The sequence below is a fragment of the Mustela lutreola genome, chromosome 11, assembly GCF_030435805.1.
Source record: "Mustela lutreola isolate mMusLut2 chromosome 11, mMusLut2.pri, whole genome shotgun sequence".
NCBI lineage: Eukaryota > Metazoa > Chordata > Mammalia > Carnivora > Mustelidae > Mustela > Mustela lutreola.
The window spans coordinates 37,147,960-37,169,437 of record NC_081300.1 but is presented as its reverse complement, the minus strand read 5'-3'; the positions used below and the strand labels follow the sequence as shown (position 1 = coordinate 37,169,437).

Genomic DNA, 21,478 nt, shown 5'->3' with positions numbered 1-21,478 from the left:
TATAGCCAGGATAATGCCTCCTTTAGAGACAGGCTTAAGCACGTGGGTGCCCTGTCCACTGTTTGAATCTCAAGACTGTAGCGCTTTCCCCACGTTGAATCCAGGCTTGCTTTAACAAGCTTGTGTCTGAGAGGACTTCATATCCTCCTTTCCAGCTTTATGTGCTCTTGAGGAAAAGTAACATCCTGAATCATTTAACAAGTCTGGTCCCCCCAAAGGGTATCAAGGTATCACTGTTTCCTGGTTATTTCTTTCAGTTCAGTAAACCCAGTGGCAGTAGCTGTGCCAAGACCTCTATTGGTCCTTGTCCAACCCCTTCAGCATGAAAAGTTGCTTTTCTTAGCCTCCTGGGAAGGACATGCTAGTGCAGTATTAAAGAGAATTCACCCATTTCCCATCCAGTTCTGTCCCCTGATTCCCATATCTGTTTCCCAACTCCAGCCAGATACAAACTCTGGAGCCACGAGTGTGGTCGTTTTAGTGGACACTGTGCTAACACAGTGGAGAGGTGGGTCGGGTACCACCTCCAGTCTCAAATGAGTTACCCATCAACTAGGAGAGAGACAGCTAATTAAAATACAAGGCAGCCCACTTCTGGGCCTCCATACCCATTAGCTTGAAATAGCTAATTCTGTATAAAGAATAGAGAAACATCATAGAGGAAGTGCTATTGGACTAACCTTTAAAGAACGAGAATTCTCTACTCAAGTGTAAGTGTCAAAAGGACATTTTAGGCAGAAAATGTTTGCTGAAAGCAGAGGGAAGATGCAGTGTTTTGTGCATGTACATGTGTGCGTAAGACTGGGATGTACATCAAGATTCAAGGCGGCAGAAGAGGGACATTAATGTTTCAAATAATAAATGCTGTAGTATTCAAAGAAAGATTATTTTAGTCTAGAAAAGGTTCTTATCTTAGCCTTACTTGCGTCTTTGGCCAAACAGCCATGCAGATTTAGTGGATGGTGAATAAATATTTATAAAGCATAATTTAATTGAAATGCTATTCAAACTGGATTTTTTAATGTGGTTAAGATTCAGGCCAAGAAGGGGAAGATGGAGATTTTGGATAAAGGTACCGTTCAGATGTCCTTCTGATGTTGTATAATGTCTGTAGATACTATTTAGGGCCTACTGTATGTCCGGTAATGGGCTAGGAGCTGGGGATGCAGTTACATAATAACAGATCATACCCAGTGGACACCTGTTCATGCCTTTACTACTGAAGTTCTCCTCGATCCTTGGATCCAGATCATTCAGGTTCCTTTTCCTCTGGCTTCCCTAAATACAAAGCAGAGGTGAAACATGGTCCCTGCATGTAAGTAGATGTCCAGCTGATCTCCCCATTCAGGTGGCCTCTAACACTAACAGGCACTTTGTGCATAGGAATATCGGAAACATTAACAGGCCATCTAGTTTTCCAACAGTTAAGATAATCAAGCCTGTGGGGTGCCTGGCAGAGATCCAACTCTTGATCTCAGCTCAAGTCTTGATCTCAGCTCAAGTCTTGATCCCAGAGTCATAAGTTGAAGCCCCATGCTGGACTTCTACTTTAAAAAAAAAAAAAAAAAAAGTTATTAAAAAAAAAATCCAGGTGCCTGGGTGGCTCCATTGGTTGAACAACTGCCTTTGGCTCAGGTCATGATCCTGGAGTCCTGGGATTGAGCCCCTTGTCAGAATCCTTGCTCAGCGGGAAGTCTGCTTCTCCCTCTCTCTCCGCTTACCACTCCCCCTGCATGTGCACTCTCTCTCTGTCAAATAAATAAAAATAAAGTATTTAAAAAAAAAAAAAAGATCAAGCCAAGCAGCTTTAAATTTTCCTGTTCTTCAAAGGAAAGTACTTTTTCTAACATTTTTTTCTGAATTATGTTCTTGAATATACAGTTTATCAGCCATGTAGACACTATAAAAGAGGAGTGTCAGAAGTCACTGTCAAATGCTTGGTCATGTCAGAATTGTATACCTGGAAAAAATAATTGAAGTACTTGGCAACTCTACACCATGGCTCTGCAGGTTGGGTTTTTTCCACCCTGTAACCATTACGTAATTCAGACAGATTGCAAATTACCTCTGTGTTTGTTCCCTCCCTTACAAAGGTTTGATCTTGCCCAAGTATTAATACTCATAAACTTTTATGACCAAATTATTTGACAGTAAGAAGCATGTAAATAGGAAGCTTATGCCAACATGATTTCCTGCAGTTTCTGTTCTCCCTAAGAAGATCATTCTCCACTTTGATTTCTTCTAGATTACATTGTCTGACAATTCGTAGAAGAACATTAGGAGACCAAATAAGGCACCACATTTTCATGAAAATGTGTATGTCAACTCTAAAATTATATGTAATTGTGTTTACATCTAATGTTCAAAAAAACTCTTTTCCTGTTTTTTTTTTTAATTCCTTTTTTTTTTTTTCCCCCATTTCCCCTAGGGTCGTATAATTGAATCCCTGAAGTAAATACTCATCCATTCCTCATACTAATTTAGATTTCTCCTAATACTAGAGTCATGCTGAGAAAAGCAACATGTTCTGGGATTACCCTGTGAAATATAAAGAAAACGGTTCATTATGGAAGAATATTCTCTCATGTGTCACCGCCTGCATGCATGTCAAATGGTGGTTCTTCCCAAAGTGTTGGGGACTTTTTTGGATACCACCTCTGGCCTTCTGGGCTTTTTCTGGCCCCCAGACCTCTTCTCTGGGAGGTGTGGGGAAGAGAGCGCTCTGGCAGGTAGAGGGTGTTACTGGCATTGGTGAGAGCGGGTGGACTGCATGTGAGGGGGAGCGGTGATAAGTAAGGAGCTCTCACCTGTAAGCCTTGGAGAACAGGTGAAGTAACATGGATCTAGAAAAGCCCCCAGTCCCAAAGACCGTGACCTCAGCCACAAAAAGATCAGCTGTAGAGAGAGGTCCACTGCATAAAAGTGGACTGTGGGTTTGTTCTGGGCAGTTCATACCACTATATCTTGCACTGTGTGAAGAGCTTCTTCGTCAGCTAGAATACCAAGAGTTTACATAGTGGCCTAGCATGGCCTGTTGGTAGAGTGATACAGTAGACATTCCTTAAGAAACTGGGAGGAGTGCATAGGCTTTAGGTCTCTTGCCATTATCTCATTTTCCCTTAAAATAGATATATCCTAAAAATTGGAGCTTCAAAATGGTATACTTTAGGGGCACCTGCGTGGCTCTGTTGGTTATGCTTCCGATTCATGATTTCATTGCAGGTCATGATCTCAGGGTCATGGGTTCAAGCCCTAAACAGAGAGTGGTGTTTGTGCTCAGCAGGGAGTCTGCTTGAGATTCTCTTCCTCTGCCCCTCCCCCCACTCATAAGCTCACATTCTCTCTCTCAAAAGAATCAATCTTTTTAAAAAATGGCATACTTTAGGCATTTTTCTATAAAGACACTTGTGCCCAGAAATAAGCATATTTATTAATAAGCAAATAACCAAATTAATTTGCCTCTCTTCTTGGCTTATAAAGCTTTGAGCAGTTACTGCAACCAGTCTTTCCAGCATCATTTCCATGACCCACTGCCCTTAGCCTACATTTGCCCTAAATCATCATTCACCAAATGTCCTAATTCCCTCTTTGCTTGGAATGTCTTCTCTGAAGGCCATCTCCAATGCCAGCTTCCTTCCTTTCTTCCAGATGTGAGCTCTCCCTGTTCTCAAAGTTCAGATTTCTAAAAAGTCTTAAGGTCGTTAAGTACCTAAAATCTCAACATCAGAGGTTATGAAGCTCCTTGAGGAGCAGAAATGACCATGCAAGTTGAACTTGAGTTAATCTGTTTGAGAATATTGCTTATTCTTTCTTGGCATTTTCTTGGGCAGAATGTTGAACATTAATGCCTTTAGATTTATGTGTCTCTGCCATATCCTTGAGCACTTCTAGTTTTGTGTGTTTGGCAATTTTCCTATTTCTCTGAGCTCTCAAAACTAAGTTACTTATTTAAAATCCAATTCCTCAATAAGTATTGGTGGTTTATTGGTTTTTCATTGATTAATAAAGGGACATCCTTATATGTCTCCTTCAGACAGGCATTTCTTTAGCATAACCAAAAAATTAGAAACAATCCTTTTTTTTTTTTTTTTTTCCAGAATCTTGCCACCTCCTTAAGCTTTCTGTGATGAAAATACTCCCTTTTTACCTAGTCTTGTAACTTCAACACTTAAAACAAAATTGTCCGTTGAAGTAGAGAAGGTAATACAAAACAGTGGGAAAACACCAAGTGCAAATGTGAAAAGACTTTGTTCCCTGATGTCACAGCTTTATAGAAGCTGGTGCTGATGAACGAAATAAGAAAACTGACTCCTTCAGACTGAGCTTCATATATACCTCTCTAACTTGTTTTTCATTTGTAAGAAAAGCTTTTTGTGCTTTTTTTTTTTCTCCTCTTTCTGGAATGCCAGATTCTAACTTTAGTTCTATTCTGGGAGTCAAGCCTTTGGGACATCTCACTGCCAGTTTCGGTATCAGACTCTCTGGAAGCCAGTGACCTTTTGTCCTGCACACCACGCCTGCCTGTGCTCCAAGTGCTTCTACTTCCTTCATTCCTGATGCCCTTGTAGAAGTCAGATCTTTCTGTACGAAGGTGGATAGCTTGTACAAGACAGCTTGTTGTGGTAAAATTTGAGCCCATTACTCTAAAGGACATCACTGGTGTTAGAAGCTAGAAGTCAAACCAGGCTCCCAGCACTGGATTGTCCATTAGCAGATGTAAAGAAGTTTTTTTGTTTTTTTGTGTTGTTTTGTTTTGTTTTTAAGATTTATTTATTTTAGCACACATGTGGGTGCATGCAAGATGGGGAGAAGCAGAGGCAGGGGAAGAGAAAGAATATCCTCAAGCAGACTCCACATGGAGCACAGAGCCCAGGACTGGGCTCAATCTCATGACCTTGAGATCATGACCTGAGCCGAAATCAGGAGTTGTATGCTTAACAGACTGAGCCACCTAGGTACCTCTGAAAAGAAGTATTTCATACCAACAAGATAATTCTTCACCTTCCACTTCTTTTAATTGGTTGAATCTTTTTCTGTATCAATAGGCAGATTTGAAGTTTTGTATTTTTTCCTAAAAGCATTAAAATAGAAGATGACAAGTTAGAGGGTTACTTGCCATTTAGTTGGAAAAAACAAAACACAACCAACTAGAAATAGTCTGGTTATACTTCAGTTTTATATTCTTGTTTTCAACTGAGAGAAAAGTTTCTATAAAAATTTCCACAAATACCTCTAGTAAGATACCAGTTCTCTTCTCTGTATTATAGATTTCTATCCGTTATAATCTCTAATTATTGCTCTAAAATTTACCTTTTATCTGAGAACACTGATACCTAAATCTTAAGGGCTATTTCACATGTAAATTTTTGCTACATTGACATTCCTTTTGAAAAATATTCTTTAATCTTCCATGATTTTTTAGAAGCACCTTTAAATCAACTCAGTACACCAGTCTTACTATCTGATCAGTTTTTTCTTAATGGCAGATCTCACTTTTAACACTGTTCTGCAATTTTCTTAGTTAAAAACCCAATTTAAGGGTAACATTACCTTTCTAAAAGCATTCTTGATTCATGGGGTACCTGACAGGCTCAGTCGTTTAAGCGTTTTACTCTTAATTTCGGCTCAGGTCATGATCTTGGGGTCATGAGATGGAGCCCTGCGTCAGGCTCTGTGCTCAGCAGGAAGTCTGCTGAAGATTCTCTCTCTCCCTCTCCCTCTGCCGCTACTCCTGCTCACACGCACTCTCTTTCTAAAATAAATCTTTAATAAAAATGAAGAGTATTCTAGTTTCTTAACGGCAGGTTATAAGCACAGAATGTTAGTGCCTTTAGCTGCAATTTGCTGCAGACTTACATGATTATAATTTTTTATTTTTATTGAATTCTACAGTATTATTTTCAGGTATACAACATAGTGACCAACAGTTATATACATTATGAAATGCTCACCATGGTAAGTGTAGTTCATCTGTTACCATACAAATATTACTGTTGGTATTTCTTATACTGCACTTGTCATTTCTATTACTTATTTCATAATTAGAAGTTATAGGATGCTTCAAAAGGTTTTATATCCTCTGAATTAATAAAAACCTGAGTGTGCATATCAGGTGAGAGCCCAGCCACATGGTTTGGCAAGGCCTTATAATATATCCGCTGATACTCTTCAAAATCCGTTTGCCTGAATAGTGATTGCTGGCACATTTCTTTCTCTGTAAAGGAGGAGATGAAAATGTCCTGTGACAGGTTGCTCTTTATGTGGAAAAGGGAAAGGATGGGTGCTTTTCAGCACCCTGCACCATTCACCTGAGCCTGCTCTGTCTATGTCTGCGGGAGCTGAAAATCTTCCTGCTGGTTATTACTCCTTTTCCTCTTTCTAAAATAAGTTTGAAAGTTACTTGTCTTTGGGACTTGTTTAAAATATGAATAAAAAGTTTGACATAACTCCAAACAGTGGGAAGGAGCAGGAAGCTGAGTGGAGGACCATGGAAATTCCAGAGAACAAGCTCCATGGAAGCTAGATTTCTGCACTCTGGATCTTTCTTTCTGCACTTGTGACTCGGGGCAGGTGAAACAGACAGCGTCCTAAGTTCACTCTAACGGCGGGAAATAATACCGTGGTAACCAAAGCTAGCAAGCTGCTGTTCATGCCAGGAATGTGGGACATGCCCGTAAAAACAAAAACAGAGCTACTACTAACTTAATCATATTTTTGTTGGATTAGGAAGATGCAGCTGAACTTGAGGATTTTTAAATTCCTATAAGATGTTAATGTTTCAAAGCATTATTTCACAGTGGCCATTAAACTCAAGCCTTGCATTTGTGTAGGGAGGGAGAGTTCTGCTGATGTCCTGGAAATCTGTGACCCTGTGTTCTGCAGCCTCAATTCCCTTGATAAGAAGCCCTGACTTCCCAGAGGGGAATAGGATGCTGCCTTCAGCTAGCGGTGAGAGCTTCAGTTACAAACTGAAGTCACACCAGATTAAGGAATGACAGGGCCGAATGCAAAAATAGAGCTGGAATGATCCTGATTATTGTGTAAAACAATATTCCAATAGGAAAGATCTTTACTAAGTCAACCGTGGAAGGTGCCAGAACATGGAGTTCTGTTGCTGAGTATGTAAATGTCCAGAGCTCCTGGAGGAATACACGGGAGAGCCATAATCCAGAAGGGGCGTGTGTGCCCCCACCTTCCAGGAGCACGAGTCTAGACGCAGCCGTGCCCCTAGTGTCTCTTCCAGCAGCTAGGACAAGAGATGGTGATGGCTAGAAGCAAGAGTGCTGGCAAAGTCTTAGTCATTTGAGAACGAAGCATTATTGTCTCCTGATTAGCAGAAGTATCAAATATCCTTGAAAAGAGACATCGTGGCAGAGAATTAGAGAATTATCTAATTTTAGAGCTTACAGTTGTATCCAAACCTGACGTTTTGCAGATAGGAATATTGCTGGCTTAGAAAGGTTTGACCTGTCACAGTTCGTTCAGGATGATTAAGGCTTAGATCCAAGGACCAAAAATTCAATTCTCTGTTCTCCTCTGCCTACTTCCTGGGCAAGAGACACTACAAGAGAGACTAAGGGTAGCTTGAGAGAAGAAGCTTTGCCACAAATCATTCACCTGCAAAGAAAGATATAATTGTGTGGATATGTCTGGCAAATTAAAGTTGTCGTTCTTCCAACCCATCATCAGTACCACTTAAGATGGTAGAAAGTTGTAATTGAATCCAGTGATACAGACATTTCTGTGTAATTGTTCCTTGGTGTGTGAGAACATCAGGTGGGCAAATTGAGTAGCTCTTTTGTGGCAAAACCCAATATAGCTTAATGTCTTCAGCACAGATGATGTCACTCACATTCCCGGGAAAGGGCTTAGAGATTTTGGCAACAATAATACATATGTATTAACTTTATATATATACACATCACATAAATAGATAAAACTAAATTCTTACCTGTGTACATATACTGGAATATACGGGAACAAACAAATGAACCACCCATCCAGATTGTCCCAAGATTGTCCTGTGACGAGGAAAGGGATCATTGACACTCCACCCCTGACATCACCTTGAAAGGTTCATGGGGTCTCTTGCAGTTTATTTTGTGACGTCTTACTGAATTATAATCTAGAAAAATTTCTGAACCTTGAGATTTCAGTTATCATTTCCTAGAAGCAGCATATGAGAAGAGGAAATATTTAGGAAATTGAAGTTCAGATCAGAGTATAAATTCCACTTCTGTTATTTTTATTAGATGGATGACTTTCTGAACTTTGTTCCCAAATCTCTAAAATAGGGTGGTGGCGATGAAAATATCCCGGTGTGGGTCCAGATGTTAAAAATAGATGTGCCTTTAACAGATTTCACATAAACATGGGTATTTTCATTTCTTACCTCTTTGCATAATCTATAAACTAATATTTCCTTTTTCATTTTCTGGACATTTCCCTTTAAAAATAACAATTTATCCTGATATTAATGTCCTGTCAAATCCTGGAATCTGGTAGAAATGAGTTTATCTTCTCATGCTTTTCATGATTCCATGACTTAAATCCTATGGCCTTGAATCTTTTGAGTATAAGAAGTCATTTTTGAGTTCTGCCTTCATACCATGCCTCACCTAGTCATTTTGGATCCTGTCCCCAAACTTTTTAGCTCCACTAGGTCCCTTCTGATATTTAACAACTGAAACCATTCTCATGGCTGTAGGTACAAGCATAGCATGGCACTCTACAAAGAATATTTTCCTTTTTTCTATTTCCTCATCATTTTCAAAACTTGTTGACCTTCATGACTGCAGAATACCTTGAGTTCATAGGCTCAGAGCATGACCCCTCAATCTTGTTAATAAGCACAATATCCTAAATTTGGATTGCTTTTCCAAGATGTATCATATTTTTAGCCTTTTGAAGTTTGTCTTTCCCCTTTCTGCAAACTTGGGTTCCAGGGTGCTTCTTGTTTAGACTGCTTGTTAATTTTTCACCCTGTCAGTTATTAAAATATATAGCAACTCTCCCTGTACTCTTATTTGGGACTTTGGTAACATTAGAATTTTACCATCAGCCAGCCCTTGCTGTGGCTGAACTGCTGTAACCTGTAAACCTTGATTTGTTGACCAGATAGTTAAGGCCACCCTGTACCAGGGACTGTATTAAAGGCTTGTATACAGAAGGAAGCTAGACAGGTGAAGTGTTAGCACTCTTGAAACTTACATAGCAGTGAAGGGAAGGGAAACCACAGACCAGTATAAGAATTAGTAAAATAGTCCTAAAATAAGATGACATGGTGGAGATTCACTTCAAATAAAGTCAGATGGAACTAGAGCATAGAGAAATTAACACTGCAAGAGAGACTAAGGGCAGTTGGAGCCACGACTTCAGTAAGAAGGTGAGAGGAGATGCGATGTAGAGCACAGCTGGAGGATTCGCCTTGGATAGATGGCAGAATACAACAGCCTTGTTCAAGTTATGCCTTGGTTATAGTTTCCTACCCAAACAGGAAGTCTTGACCATGTTCTTAGTAGCAACAATTAACTTCAAAGTATTCTTTCATGATGTTTCTTGGGCACTACAGATTTGGGGAACTGGATGTTGAAAATACCTAGACGGATATACCCAGGGGCAGTCACAACAAATCTTAAGCATAGTCCCCAAAGTCAGTAAGCTATTTCTTTAAAATTTTCAGGGATTCCTTTGACTCTAAAGAATATGACTTATGATAGAATACCTTAAGTGATCAACTAATGTACCATTTACTGGGGATGCTCATATGATCTACTCTTTCTGCATTGCTTGTTGGATAAAAATGACCCTGCTTGTTTGATGCTCATGTGATTCTGAAAGCATAGAGGTGGAAAAAGCTGAGGATATAAAGAGAGTAAACTGTGCCATTGGCAATCTAATAATTTTTTTTTTTACTTTAGTGCACAAGCTTTTAGACACTCAAAAATAGGAAAATGTTCCCAACATATTTTTTAAACTTAAACAAATCATAAATAGGACAGAAGCTCACAGAGTTTCAGCCTCATGAGTATAGATGCAAAAATCTTAAAGCCTTTGTGAGTCTAAACCAGCACTGTAATAAAAACTTAGTAAACATTCCCACGTAGGTCTTATACCAAGAATGCAAAGATGATTCAACTTTAGGAAATGGAGAATGTGATTGATCAGTGCATAGATCAAAGGAGAAAACATTTTTATTGTCTCTGTGGTTGCTGAAAAGGTAGATATCGGGACCCTTTCCTCATACAGCTATTGGTAAAACTCAGAAAAATATTTATATAGTATTAGAAATCAGTGGCCAATGACAGACTTAAAGGAAGAAGAAGAGATATGCTCACTAAAGAAAAAAAGTGTATATATAAACAAATATACACACATAAAAATATATTACAAAATATTTTATGTATTATTTGTCTTTAGGAAACTGAAGGGAAACAACTGTATTAGAACTCATGAGTTGGAAAATGAATATTTAAAAACCAAATAGCCTAGATAAAATGGTTAAACACCTAGAATGACATAACTACTGAAACTTAAAATAGAAATTTTTAATGGACCTATATAATAGGAAATGGAATTAGTAATTTTTAAAGAATCCCAGAAAGAAAAGCCAGAGCACAGATGACTTCAATTGTGAATTCTACCAAGTGTTTTAAAAAAAAAAAAAATTAACACCAATCCTTCCCAAATCCTTTCAAAACATAAGAGGAAGAAACACTTTCTAACTTACTCTTTGAGGGCTAGTATCAACCCAAACCAAAGCTACGACAAGAAAACTACAGACCAGTGTCTCTTATGAATAGACATAATTTCTCAACAAAGTACTAGCAAAGTGGATCTGGCAACATGTAAAGAGGATTATGTGCCATAATCAAATGAGATTAAATGCAAGGTTGGATCAAATGGGAGTAAAGAAACCAATGTAAAACATCATTTAATAGAATAAAGGACAAAAGCCATGTGATAATAGATGCAGAAAAAGCATTTGACAAAATTCAACACCCTTTTGTTTTAAAAAATACTAAAGGAGGGGTGCCTGGGTGGCTCAGTGGGTTACGCCGCTGCCTTCGGCTCAGGTCATGATCTCAGGGTCCTGGGATCGAGTCCCACATCGGGCTCTCTGCTTGGCAGGGAGCCTGCTTCCTCTTCTCTCTCTCTGCCTGCCTCTCTGCCTACTTGTGATCTCTCTCTGTCAAATAAATACATAAAATCTTTAAAAAAAAAAATACTAAAGAAGAAACAGAAGGGAACTTCCTCATTCTGATAATGCTATCTATGAGAAACTTGAAGCTAACATCCTACTTAGTGGTGAAGAGCTGGATGCTCCCCCTACCCTCAAGACCAGACCAGGATGTTCGCTGTCAGCACTTTTTTTTGACATTGTGCTAAAGGTTCAAGCTGTGGCAATTGGGCAAGAAAAATAAGCATTGAGTTTAGAAAGAAAATAAAATTGTCTCTGTTTATGGATGTCATGATCTTGTATGGGGAAAAAAAGTCCTAAGCACCAAGCACCAAGAAACTATTATAACTGAAAAATGAGTTAAGCAAGGTTGCAGGCTATATAAGATCAATACCTGAAAATCAATTGTATTTCTTTCATATTAACAATGAACAATTCAAAAACAGAATTAAGAATACAATTCCACCTACAATAGCATTTTTAAAAATAAAAATTTAAAAGTGGAAGGCTTATATACTAAAAACTAGAAAATATCATTGAAAGAAATTAAGTGGAAAGACATCCCATGTTCATGGATTGGAAGACTAAGTCTTGTTAGGGCAGTATTTTTCAAATCTCTAGATTCAGTCCAATCCCTATCAAAGTCTTAGCTGCCTTTTTACAAAAATTGATGAACTGATCCTAAAACTAATAAGGAAATGCAAGGAAACCGGAATACCTGTTTGGAAAAGAAAAGCAAAGTTGTAGGACTTCTGCTTTTGGTTTCAAAACTGAGTACAAAGCAACAGTAATCAAGACTATTACTGCATAAGGATAGATATATAAATAGAATTAGGAGCCCAGAAATATACCCATACATTGATAGCTAATTGATATTCAACCAGAATGCCAAGACAATTGAAAGTATAGTCTTTTCAACAAATGGTGCCAGGACAACTATCACATGCAAAATTATGAAGTTAGACCCAAATGTTACACCTATATATACAAGAAATAATTCAAAATGGATCATTGACATAAATGTATGAACTAAAACTACAACTTTTGGAGCAAAATGTAGGTGGAAATCATTATGCTCTTGGGTTAGGCAGTGGTTTGTTGGAAATGACAAAGGCCCAAGTGACACCCCCCCCCCCCCAAATTGTGCTTCATCAAAAGTAAAAAAAAAAAAAGTAAAAAGTAAAAAAAAAGTATGTTGTGTGCCTGGGTGACTCCATTGGTCAGGCATCCAGCCCTGTGATTTCAGCTAGGGTCATGATCTCAAGGCTGTGGGATTGAGTCCCATGCTGGCTCCATGGTCAGTGAGGAGTCTGCTTGAGATTCTCTCTCTTCCTGTCCTTCTACCCCGTTTGCAAACTTGCACTCTCATTCTCTATCATAAATAATAAAATCTTAGAGCAAAAGTAAAAATGTGTGTGCTTCAAAACATACTCTCAAGCGCACCTGGGTGGCTCAGTCAGTTAAGCGTCTGCCTTCGGCTCAGGTCATGATCTCTGGGTCCTGGGGTCAAGCCCCACGTGGGTCTTCCTGCTTAGCGGCAAGTCTGCTTCTCTCTCTCTCTCCCCCTCAGCCCCTCCCCACCGCCCATTCTCTCGCTCACTCGCGCTCTCTCTCTTTCTCTCAAATAAATAAATAAGATCTTTTTTAAAAAAAAGATACTGGGGCGCCTGGGTGGCTCAGTGGGTTAAGCCGCTGCCTTCGGCTCAGGTCATGATCTCAGGGTCCTGGGATCGAGTCCCGCATCGGGCTCTCTGCTCAGCGGGGAGCCTGCTTCCTCCTCTCTCTCTCTGCCTGCCTCTCTGCCTACTTGTGATCTCCCTCTGTCAAATAAATAAATAAAATCTTAAAAATAAATAAATAAATAAAAATAAAAAATAAATAAAAAAAGATACTATCAAGAAAGTAAAGACTATCCACAGAAAGGAGGAATTATTTGCAAATTAGATACCTGATAAGAGACTTGACCCTAAAATGTACAAAAAACTTTCATTGATAAAAGGAAAAATAACCCACTTTATAAATGAGCAAAACATTTTGCATAAACATTTCTCCAAAGAAGATCTATAAATGGCCAAAAAGCACATGAGAAAGATGTTTAACATTATTAGTCTTCAGGGAAATCAAATCAAAATTTAAACCAACTAGGATGACTAGAATCAAAAAGACAATTATGATTGGTGAAGATGTGGAGAAACTGGAACCCTCATACATTGCTGGTGGGAATGTAAAACACAAAACAGTTTGGCAGTTCCTCAGATGTTAAATATAGAAAGAAGTGTACCATAGCCCAAGAGAACTGAAAACTTAAGTCTACACAAAATCTTGTACATGAGAGTTCATCATAGCTTTGCTCATAATAGGCCAAAAGTGAAAACCCAAATGTTAATCAGCTGATAATCAATAAAATGTGGTATATGCACACAATAGAATATTTTTAAGCCATAGAAAGGAATATAAAGTTCTGATACACACCACAACACGGATGAACCTTGAAAAGATTTTGCTAAGTTAAACCAGACACAAAGGCCGCAAGTTTTATGATTCATTTATATGAAATGTCCGGAATAGGCAGAACCATAGAGACAGAAAATAGATTAGTGGTTGGTCACCAGGATCCGGGAGTAGGGGAGAGAGTGGCTGCTAATGGATATGAAGTTTATTCTGGTGATAATGAAAACCTTCTGGAATTAAATAGTAGCGATGGGTGCTTGATTCTGTGAATAACTTCAGTGCCACAGAATTGTATATAATTGACCCTTGAACAACATGGGTTTGAACTGTCCCTTTCCATTGATATGTGGATTTTTTAAAAGATAAGTACATTACAGTATCAGAAATATAGTTTCTCCTGTGGTTTTCTTAACATTTTCTCTAGCTTGCTTTATTATAAGAATATAGTATTTGGATAGAATACATGTACACATACAAAACGTTTTGACTGTTATCGGTAAGGCTTCTAGTCAACAGTAGGCTCTTAGTAGTTCAGTTTTTTGGAAGTCAAAAGTTACCTGCAAATTTTCAACTGTGTGGGAAGGTCAGCACCCCTACACTCATGTTATTCAAGGGTCAACTGTACTTTAAAAAGCTGGACTTTGATATGTGAGTTATATCTCAAAGAGCTGATATTTAGTAAATTTCTACTTTTTTAAAGAAAATTTATTTTCTATATGCCATGAATGACAAATATAAAAATAGAAAGGCAAGAGTAAATGGATGATGAAATTTAAGACAATTAAATTTTGAGAAAAAGGGAAATTATACTGCAGATAATAGTATATATTATAGTATTTGATTAACAGAGTATGAACTTAACCACTGGGACAGACCAAAATAAATCTAGAAAGAGACCTAAATGCATGTATTAGGAAACCAATATATAGTAAAACTAATGCTTTTCCTCAGTGGGAAAAATACAGTTTATTCATGAAATGATGACATTCAACACCTAGCTGACTTAACAGTTGGCATTTGCTGTTGAAAATAGCAAAAAATAATCCTGGCAAGCTTAGGCAGAGACACATTTACAGGAAGAATATTTGGTAGCTCAGTCAATAGGAAATCAGGCTAGAAGCTGGGAACAGAGCCTCCCTTGTGCCACTCGCCTAGGATGCCACTGTGTTGCTGTCACAGGACTCTAAATCCCACCCATGCCACCATGACTAAATTCTAATAGTCCCTGTGTATGTCTGCCACTATTTAGACTGTGAGACCTACGTGGAGCCCAGGACATAGCCCCGCATCTTTCCTGCTGGGAATGTTGAAAAGGATATCTGCTCACCATCAGTACTGTGGTGGGACGCGAGGCACTGTCGCATCAACCCAGACAGGAAGGTGCCCAAATGTTGGTGAGCCAAAAATGACAGATTTCTACTAACATTTGGAGTAACTAAAATTAGAGCCATCCTTTATGATATGGACCAAAATAAATTCTACATGAATTCAGAATGTAAATGTGAATCTTGAGACCATAAAATACTTGAAGAAAATATATGTGAATATTTATCTAATCTTGGGTTGAGAAAGTTGCTTAGCATGAAAAAAAAATCAACCATTAAACATGTCAGTAGAGAAGGGAATCAGTCTGTTAGATTAAAGGGGGAAAAAATGGTATATACCAGAACATTAACAGTGGTTCTCTCTCTCTCTCTCTTTTTTTTAAAAGATTATGTTTTATTTATCTCAGAGAGATCACAAGTCGGCAGAGGCAGGCAGATGGAGAGGGGGAAGCAGGCTCCCTGCTGAGCCGAGAGCCCAAGACGGGCTCATTCCAGGACCCTGAGATCATTACCTGAGCTGAAGGCAAAGGCTTAACCCACTGAGCAACCCAGGTGCCCCAACAGTGGCTCTCTTTAGGTGAACTAGAAATTGTTTCTCCTTTTTTCCTGTTTCAAGTTTCAAACCTGTTACTACTTTTTAAATTTGGGAAGTGAGTGAGTTGGTTGATTGGTTTGTAAGAATACATAGGTGTCTGGATCTTTAGAAGTACATTTCATGCTAAACACCACTGAAGGAAGAATAACACTTCCAAAAGTGGGTAATGAGACAGTTATGTTTAGACATCCCATCTCTTGTTTAAAAAAAAAAATGTTCAAATGGCTATTGAAATTTGTTCCATGTGGGGGCACTTCAAAAGGAAGTCCTGAATAATTGAATTATGACTGTAAGAATGCCTAAGATCATGATGTTTCTCTTACCTCCTCCAGTGTTTGTTTTTAAGGGAGCCCATCTGCTTGCATAGGAATATACTAGTTTGTCCTTAGGGTATTGGAGTCTAAGGGGAAACCTCACAGATGCCAAGATTCTGGAGGTGGTATTTACTATGGTCTATATTTCATTACCTTATACTCTTACCTACAAACAATGAGCTGCCTCACCATTTCCCTTTGAGGCAGCTGTTAGATCCCCAGTACCTTGTTCAATCTTGGATTCCTGTCTCAGTAAAGGATGCTTAGTATCTTTGGCCTAAGAGATGAGTTGGTTTCTCCCAATGTGAAGGTGTATCTCCTGAATGGAATAAAGAGCTTCTCACAGAAACCTTGATACCAGAGCATGAGGGGAGCCTTTCATGTTCCAGAAAGGCCATCCCTGGCACATTATAGAGACAGACCAAGAGATCTGGAGCAGGAAAGAGAACACAGAAATGCCAGCTTGTTCCCCTTCTTGCCACTCAATTGCTTTTCCTCCTTGTAAAAGAAAAATAATCATTCTGGCTTTGAATATCCTTTGTAAATGCCTATAGCCTTAACTATTAAGAAGATGTGAATCAGTAAACATGATCTCTCTGGGATTTTCTAGTGGAAATTGTCATGATGTAAGAGTTCTTCATAAATATATATATATATGACTTACTAATCCTTTTTTCTAGAGCCATTTCCTCAGGGGACTCATTGAACATTTCTGTTCTTTTTATTCCTCGGTCATAAACAGCATGACTCTCAGCTTCTGTAAGTTTCAAAGTCTCCATGTCTTCATCCTTCATGTGAATATAGGACCCCATCGCCCTGGCCTGAAATTAAATCAGGATACAACTGTTTTTGACATTAGATGGTTTAGTTATCCAGTTTCACCTCATTTTGCAAGGTGGATATAAAACAGCTTGGGCATATGTGTATTTTCATGTGTATTTTTATGAGCTACGCCTTTCATGAGAAGTTTAGCGGTTTTCTTGTGTTTAAACTTTGTTTTTCTCTTACATCTATATATTTGGATGCCTTGGAGCAGGAGCATCTAGATGGAAGAACAAAATGTTTCTTTTTTTATGATAGAAGCGAAGAACAGTTATTCTGACCCTGATTTCCTTGGCATTAATGTATTTCTGTCCACTGTTCATGAATGTGGTCATGCTCTGGTGAATCCAGTGTCAGTACCACAGTGGTTAGGAATGGGGAGAGTGGCAGGGGCTGCCTGGAGTCATGGCCCTGCACCCCGCCCATCCCCCTGCACTCCCCTGCCCCCACCCCCCATGCCCCTCCTGGATGAATGAGGGAGGTGCAGCACACTGAGAGGAGCACACAGATCCCTCCAGCCTGCCCAGCAGTCCTCAGTCACACCTGGCTACAGTCAGACTGACACCAGCATTTCTCTCCTCTCTTTTCAGGAGCTGCCTATTGCCAGTTTATGGACATGCTCTTTCCGGGCTGCATTAGTTTGAAGAAAGTAAAATTTCAAGCAAAGTTGGAGCATGAGTATATTCACAATTTTAAACTTCTGCAAGCATCGTTTAAGCGAATGAATGTTGATAAGGTAGGAAACTAACTTAGACCTCCATAAAATGCATGGTCTTTCCTCAAAATTGTTTTTGTGCCACGATGCAGAAATGCAAAGACGTATCCATGGTGTATATATCTTGATCTTGTCAAAGTAGTTTGGGGTTTGTGCCTAGCATAAAGTATCAACCCTCACTTCCCTTATTTGTAGGAGGCTTTCATTGAAGGAAGTCTCTAAACTTACAGCTGAAGAATTATGGCTGAAGTCCACTCAGTCTCCGCCTACTTCCTGTTATGCAAATAGGCGCATAAGCCATAGTCTGTATCTGCATGCTTTCTGTTACGCAAATACACACATAAGCCATATTCTGTATCTAGGATCTATTTCTTAGAGGGAATAGTTTGGGGAAAAAAGGAATTTTGAATAAGGGGAAAGAGAAAAAAAAAGAATAAACAGAAAACTTCTTGGCATCAACAGTAGCTATAACTAGGCCATGGAAATCAAAAATGTAAATACTGTTACAAGAGACAGGTTAAAGGAAAATAGAAAAATTTTCTAAACCGTACATGTTTTTAATGTACTATCTTCCTAAACCAAAGCATTCTTACCAAATATTAAAATCTTTGCCTCTGGTTTTCTCATAATTTTTTTTTCAAGAGACTTACCTCTAACAGCTCAACCTTTTGGAGTCATTTCAACTATGTCCTTTGCTGTGGTTAATTTCCAGTTAGCTCCTTCCATATGCATTGGAAACCAAGCTACATAGGTTCTCCTTACTTATTAACAGTATTACTTCTCCATACATGCTCCTAGATCATAAAGGAAAACACTCACTCATAAATAGCTATGCAACAAATTAGGGCGTTCTACATTCTGTGGAAGCGTAGACAGAGTGGCTGAGCCATTGTTAAGAATGTTGAAGATAAAATTCTGGCGCAGGGAGACTGGCCTTGATCACCTTTGTTAGCCTCTCTAGCTTAATATGCTATGATTCCACCCAAGGGTACTTGGAGAGGCAGTCGTCCCTGTGAATGCTTGTCAGAGCATGACAGCAGGTGGGAAGTGTCTGTGTGAAGATTTGCTTGCCACCCCAGATTTTGAACTTTTGCCCCCCAGAACTTATATTTGGATAGGGAATGTGAAATTAAGGCAATAGAAGTGAGTGCCTACTTGGAACAGTTAATGTAGTAGTCTTGCCATCATCTAAAACTGGTTCTAAATGTTCACATTTGGCAGAAAACAAAATATAGTAGCATGTTAATTAAAGGGCCGTATTCCCTAAGGAGGTATTTAAAAATGATTAACTGGCATAAACAAAAGTTATAAATCAGAAAACATGAAAATCCTCAGCACAATAAAAAGTCAGCTACTAAGTACATGTGTGGAAGGAATTCTTCCGTGTGGGCAGGCTTCATTGAAGCTTGGGAGGAGAGAGATCCGCATCCAAGCCTCCCTCACTGAAGAGTCTTTGCGAAAAATGTGCCCCTCTCCCAAAGTTTGTTTCTCTTTATTTTGCTCCATAACTTGAGTTCTTTTCAGTTTTAGTTTCAACAAACATTTTGGAAAAATCCATTGCTAATGATTTAGTTTAATGGGTGGCCTAAAATGCTTCAGGTGTTTTTTTCCTTACCATGGTCTTTGATATTTGAGGTCTTTCTCTATTTTTAAGTGGTCCTGATCATCCATTTTAGGATATCTGTGGTATCCAGCCCCTGAAGTGGCAAAGCCTTGCTGAAAATTTAATTTATATGGCTTCTGTTCATATTATTACTTTGTGAAGCTGTGTGCTTTGAATGCTGGGTTTGTGTCTGAATCGTGTAGCTGTGATTGGACTCACTCCCCAGCTTCATAGCTCTCGTGGCCTACATTCAGCTAGGATTCCCACTCAAAAATGAGGAAGTCAGAACCTGGTAATGGCACAATTTGCATAACTAAGTCCTATTTTTCCATTTTCCTTCAAAAATAGCTGCCCATCAAAGCTAATGAGTCACCCCACATTTCATCCTGTCCATAATCCTGAAAGTTCCTGCACAACTTCTAAAGGGAATACCTATTGGCTATCTAGGTTGCCGGTAGAGTTCCTCCATGAAGAGCCAAGATCTGTCTCAGAAGCTGAGGTGATTATAGTGCAGAATGCCTTCAGTGACTCCCTCAGTCAGACCCCATTTCTGTCCTTCTGCTCTTCCATGGCACATTAGCTGTGCTCCTATGTAGCCGATCTCACAACCTAGAGATTGTGACCTGAGCCGAAATCAAGAGTCGGACACTTAACCGACTGAGCTACCCAGGGGCCCTGCAAGCAGTTGTTTTTAATGCCTGTCTCTTTGTATCATGTAAAAACAAAACAACAACAACAACAAGCAGGAAAGTTTCTTTTGCTTCATATGAACCATTACATAAGCTTATGTTTGCATTTATTTAAGCCTTATTCATTCTGCCTGGTAGCTATAATCCTTAACAGGAGTTCATTCCAGCACTGCTAGATCAAGTGTTAGCAATAAATATGGAAAGCCATCAATCTTGAAACAGCAGAACATCCCAGGCCCATTTTTTGCAGGGAGATGCTTGAGTAATTAAATATATGATGAGGAGGATCAGCCCCTCTTGACAGCTAAGGGTATTCCTTGTTTCGTCTCATTTGTTCAGAAGTGTGAAATAATTCAAAAGAACCACTTAGAACATTTTAGTTTAACTTTTCTTTAATATGATGGGGAAAAAAAAAAGGTGAATTCTAGAACGTAGCTAGCCAAGAAGCTGTGGGGAGACCAGTAGTAATTGTGGACATGTACGAAATAGTTACAGGGAGCTCCTTGGTTGTGGTAAATACACACAGGGTCATGAGTCACGGCGATTTTGTATTGCAGGTGATCCCAGTGGAGAAGCTGGTGAAAGGGCGTTTCCAGGACAACCTGGATTTCATTCAGTGGTTTAAGAAGTTCTATGATGCTAACTACGATGGGAAGGAGTATGATCCTGTGGAAGCGCGGCAAGGGCAAGACGCAATCCCTCCCCCCGACCCTGGCGAACAGATCTTCAACCTGCCCAAAAAGTCTCACCACGCGAACTCCCCCACTGCAGGTATCGGGACAGGGAAGTCCAACAGTTGCTTTCCTTTTGGGAAATGGCTCTGGTTCATCTGTGCTCTCCTGTGTTGGGTTGATTCTTCCCAGCAGGCTCTTTATGCCTCTGGATTTGACCACATTATCTTCCCAGCAGTGCCTTATCTGTAGTAAGTCTAATGATCGTGATTTAAACTACTAAAAAGGCAGAGTTACTCACTCTTTATCCGTCAAGCTGCATGTTAGGATCATACTCCAGGGGTCGATTTCATTTTCTTGGTATGTTTTTCTGAAAAATATCAAGTGTCTGTTTAGATTTCAACTGAAATATTTTTATGACTTAATTGCTGGCTGTAGAAACCAGGATGTGAACCAATTTATGCTTTTAAATATGAATATACTCTTTCAAAGGAAAGTCATGAAATATGCATCCTATCTCCTGTATGGCTGCTGCCAATTTTTGTGTGATAATATTCAGCAAGACCTCATTGTATCCAGCTTGGTCCAAAAGTGAAGTCATTGGGGATGGATACCTAGAAATTTAAAATCTTTTAAACTTCTGTGGATAAAATCTTTCAAAGATATAAACATCCTTCCATAAAAAATAGACTTTATCAAGCAGGAGGGTGTTCTTGTACAAATTGAGATCATTATTACACACGTTGCAGTCCTGGACAGTTAAACGATGAAATGCTCAGAAACTACTTGTTCCATCCTAAAAACCAGTGCTCATGCTTGTTAAGCCAATAACCTTAATTTGGTAAACAGTACAAATTCCTTATTTATGCCCAATCAGAATGGACAAGAGGTGACCGGGAAAATACTAATACTGAACAATACAGGCATCTTGTAGAGGCCAGAGGGGGTCCCTCTGTGAGCCTCCCACATGTCCATGTCATCGAGGCTGGCAGTGTGCCCTCAGTGGGAAGGGGGGAGACTGGTTTGAAGAATGCTAGCATTTCGTGTTTTGGCAGACAAGGAAGGGTTTGCACAAGAGGAGGGAAGATGCCAAAAAGATGAAAGGAAATGAAGG

The 21,478-nt window shown here is 39.2% G+C and overlaps 1 protein-coding gene across 3 annotated transcripts in view; it reads left to right on the top strand.

The window, feature by feature from the left end:
• Positions 1-21,478, top strand: part of MAPRE2 (microtubule associated protein RP/EB family member 2) — a 153,568-nt gene that overhangs the window by 99,797 nt on the left and 32,293 nt on the right. For all 3 annotated transcript variants that reach the window (XM_059140739.1, XM_059140738.1, XM_059140737.1), the window contains 2 exons: positions 17,277-17,422; positions 20,251-20,464. In XM_059140739.1, the coding sequence (XP_058996722.1) occupies positions 17,277-17,422; positions 20,251-20,464 (360 nt within the window). The remainder of the gene's footprint in view (positions 1-17,276; positions 17,423-20,250; positions 20,465-21,478) is intronic.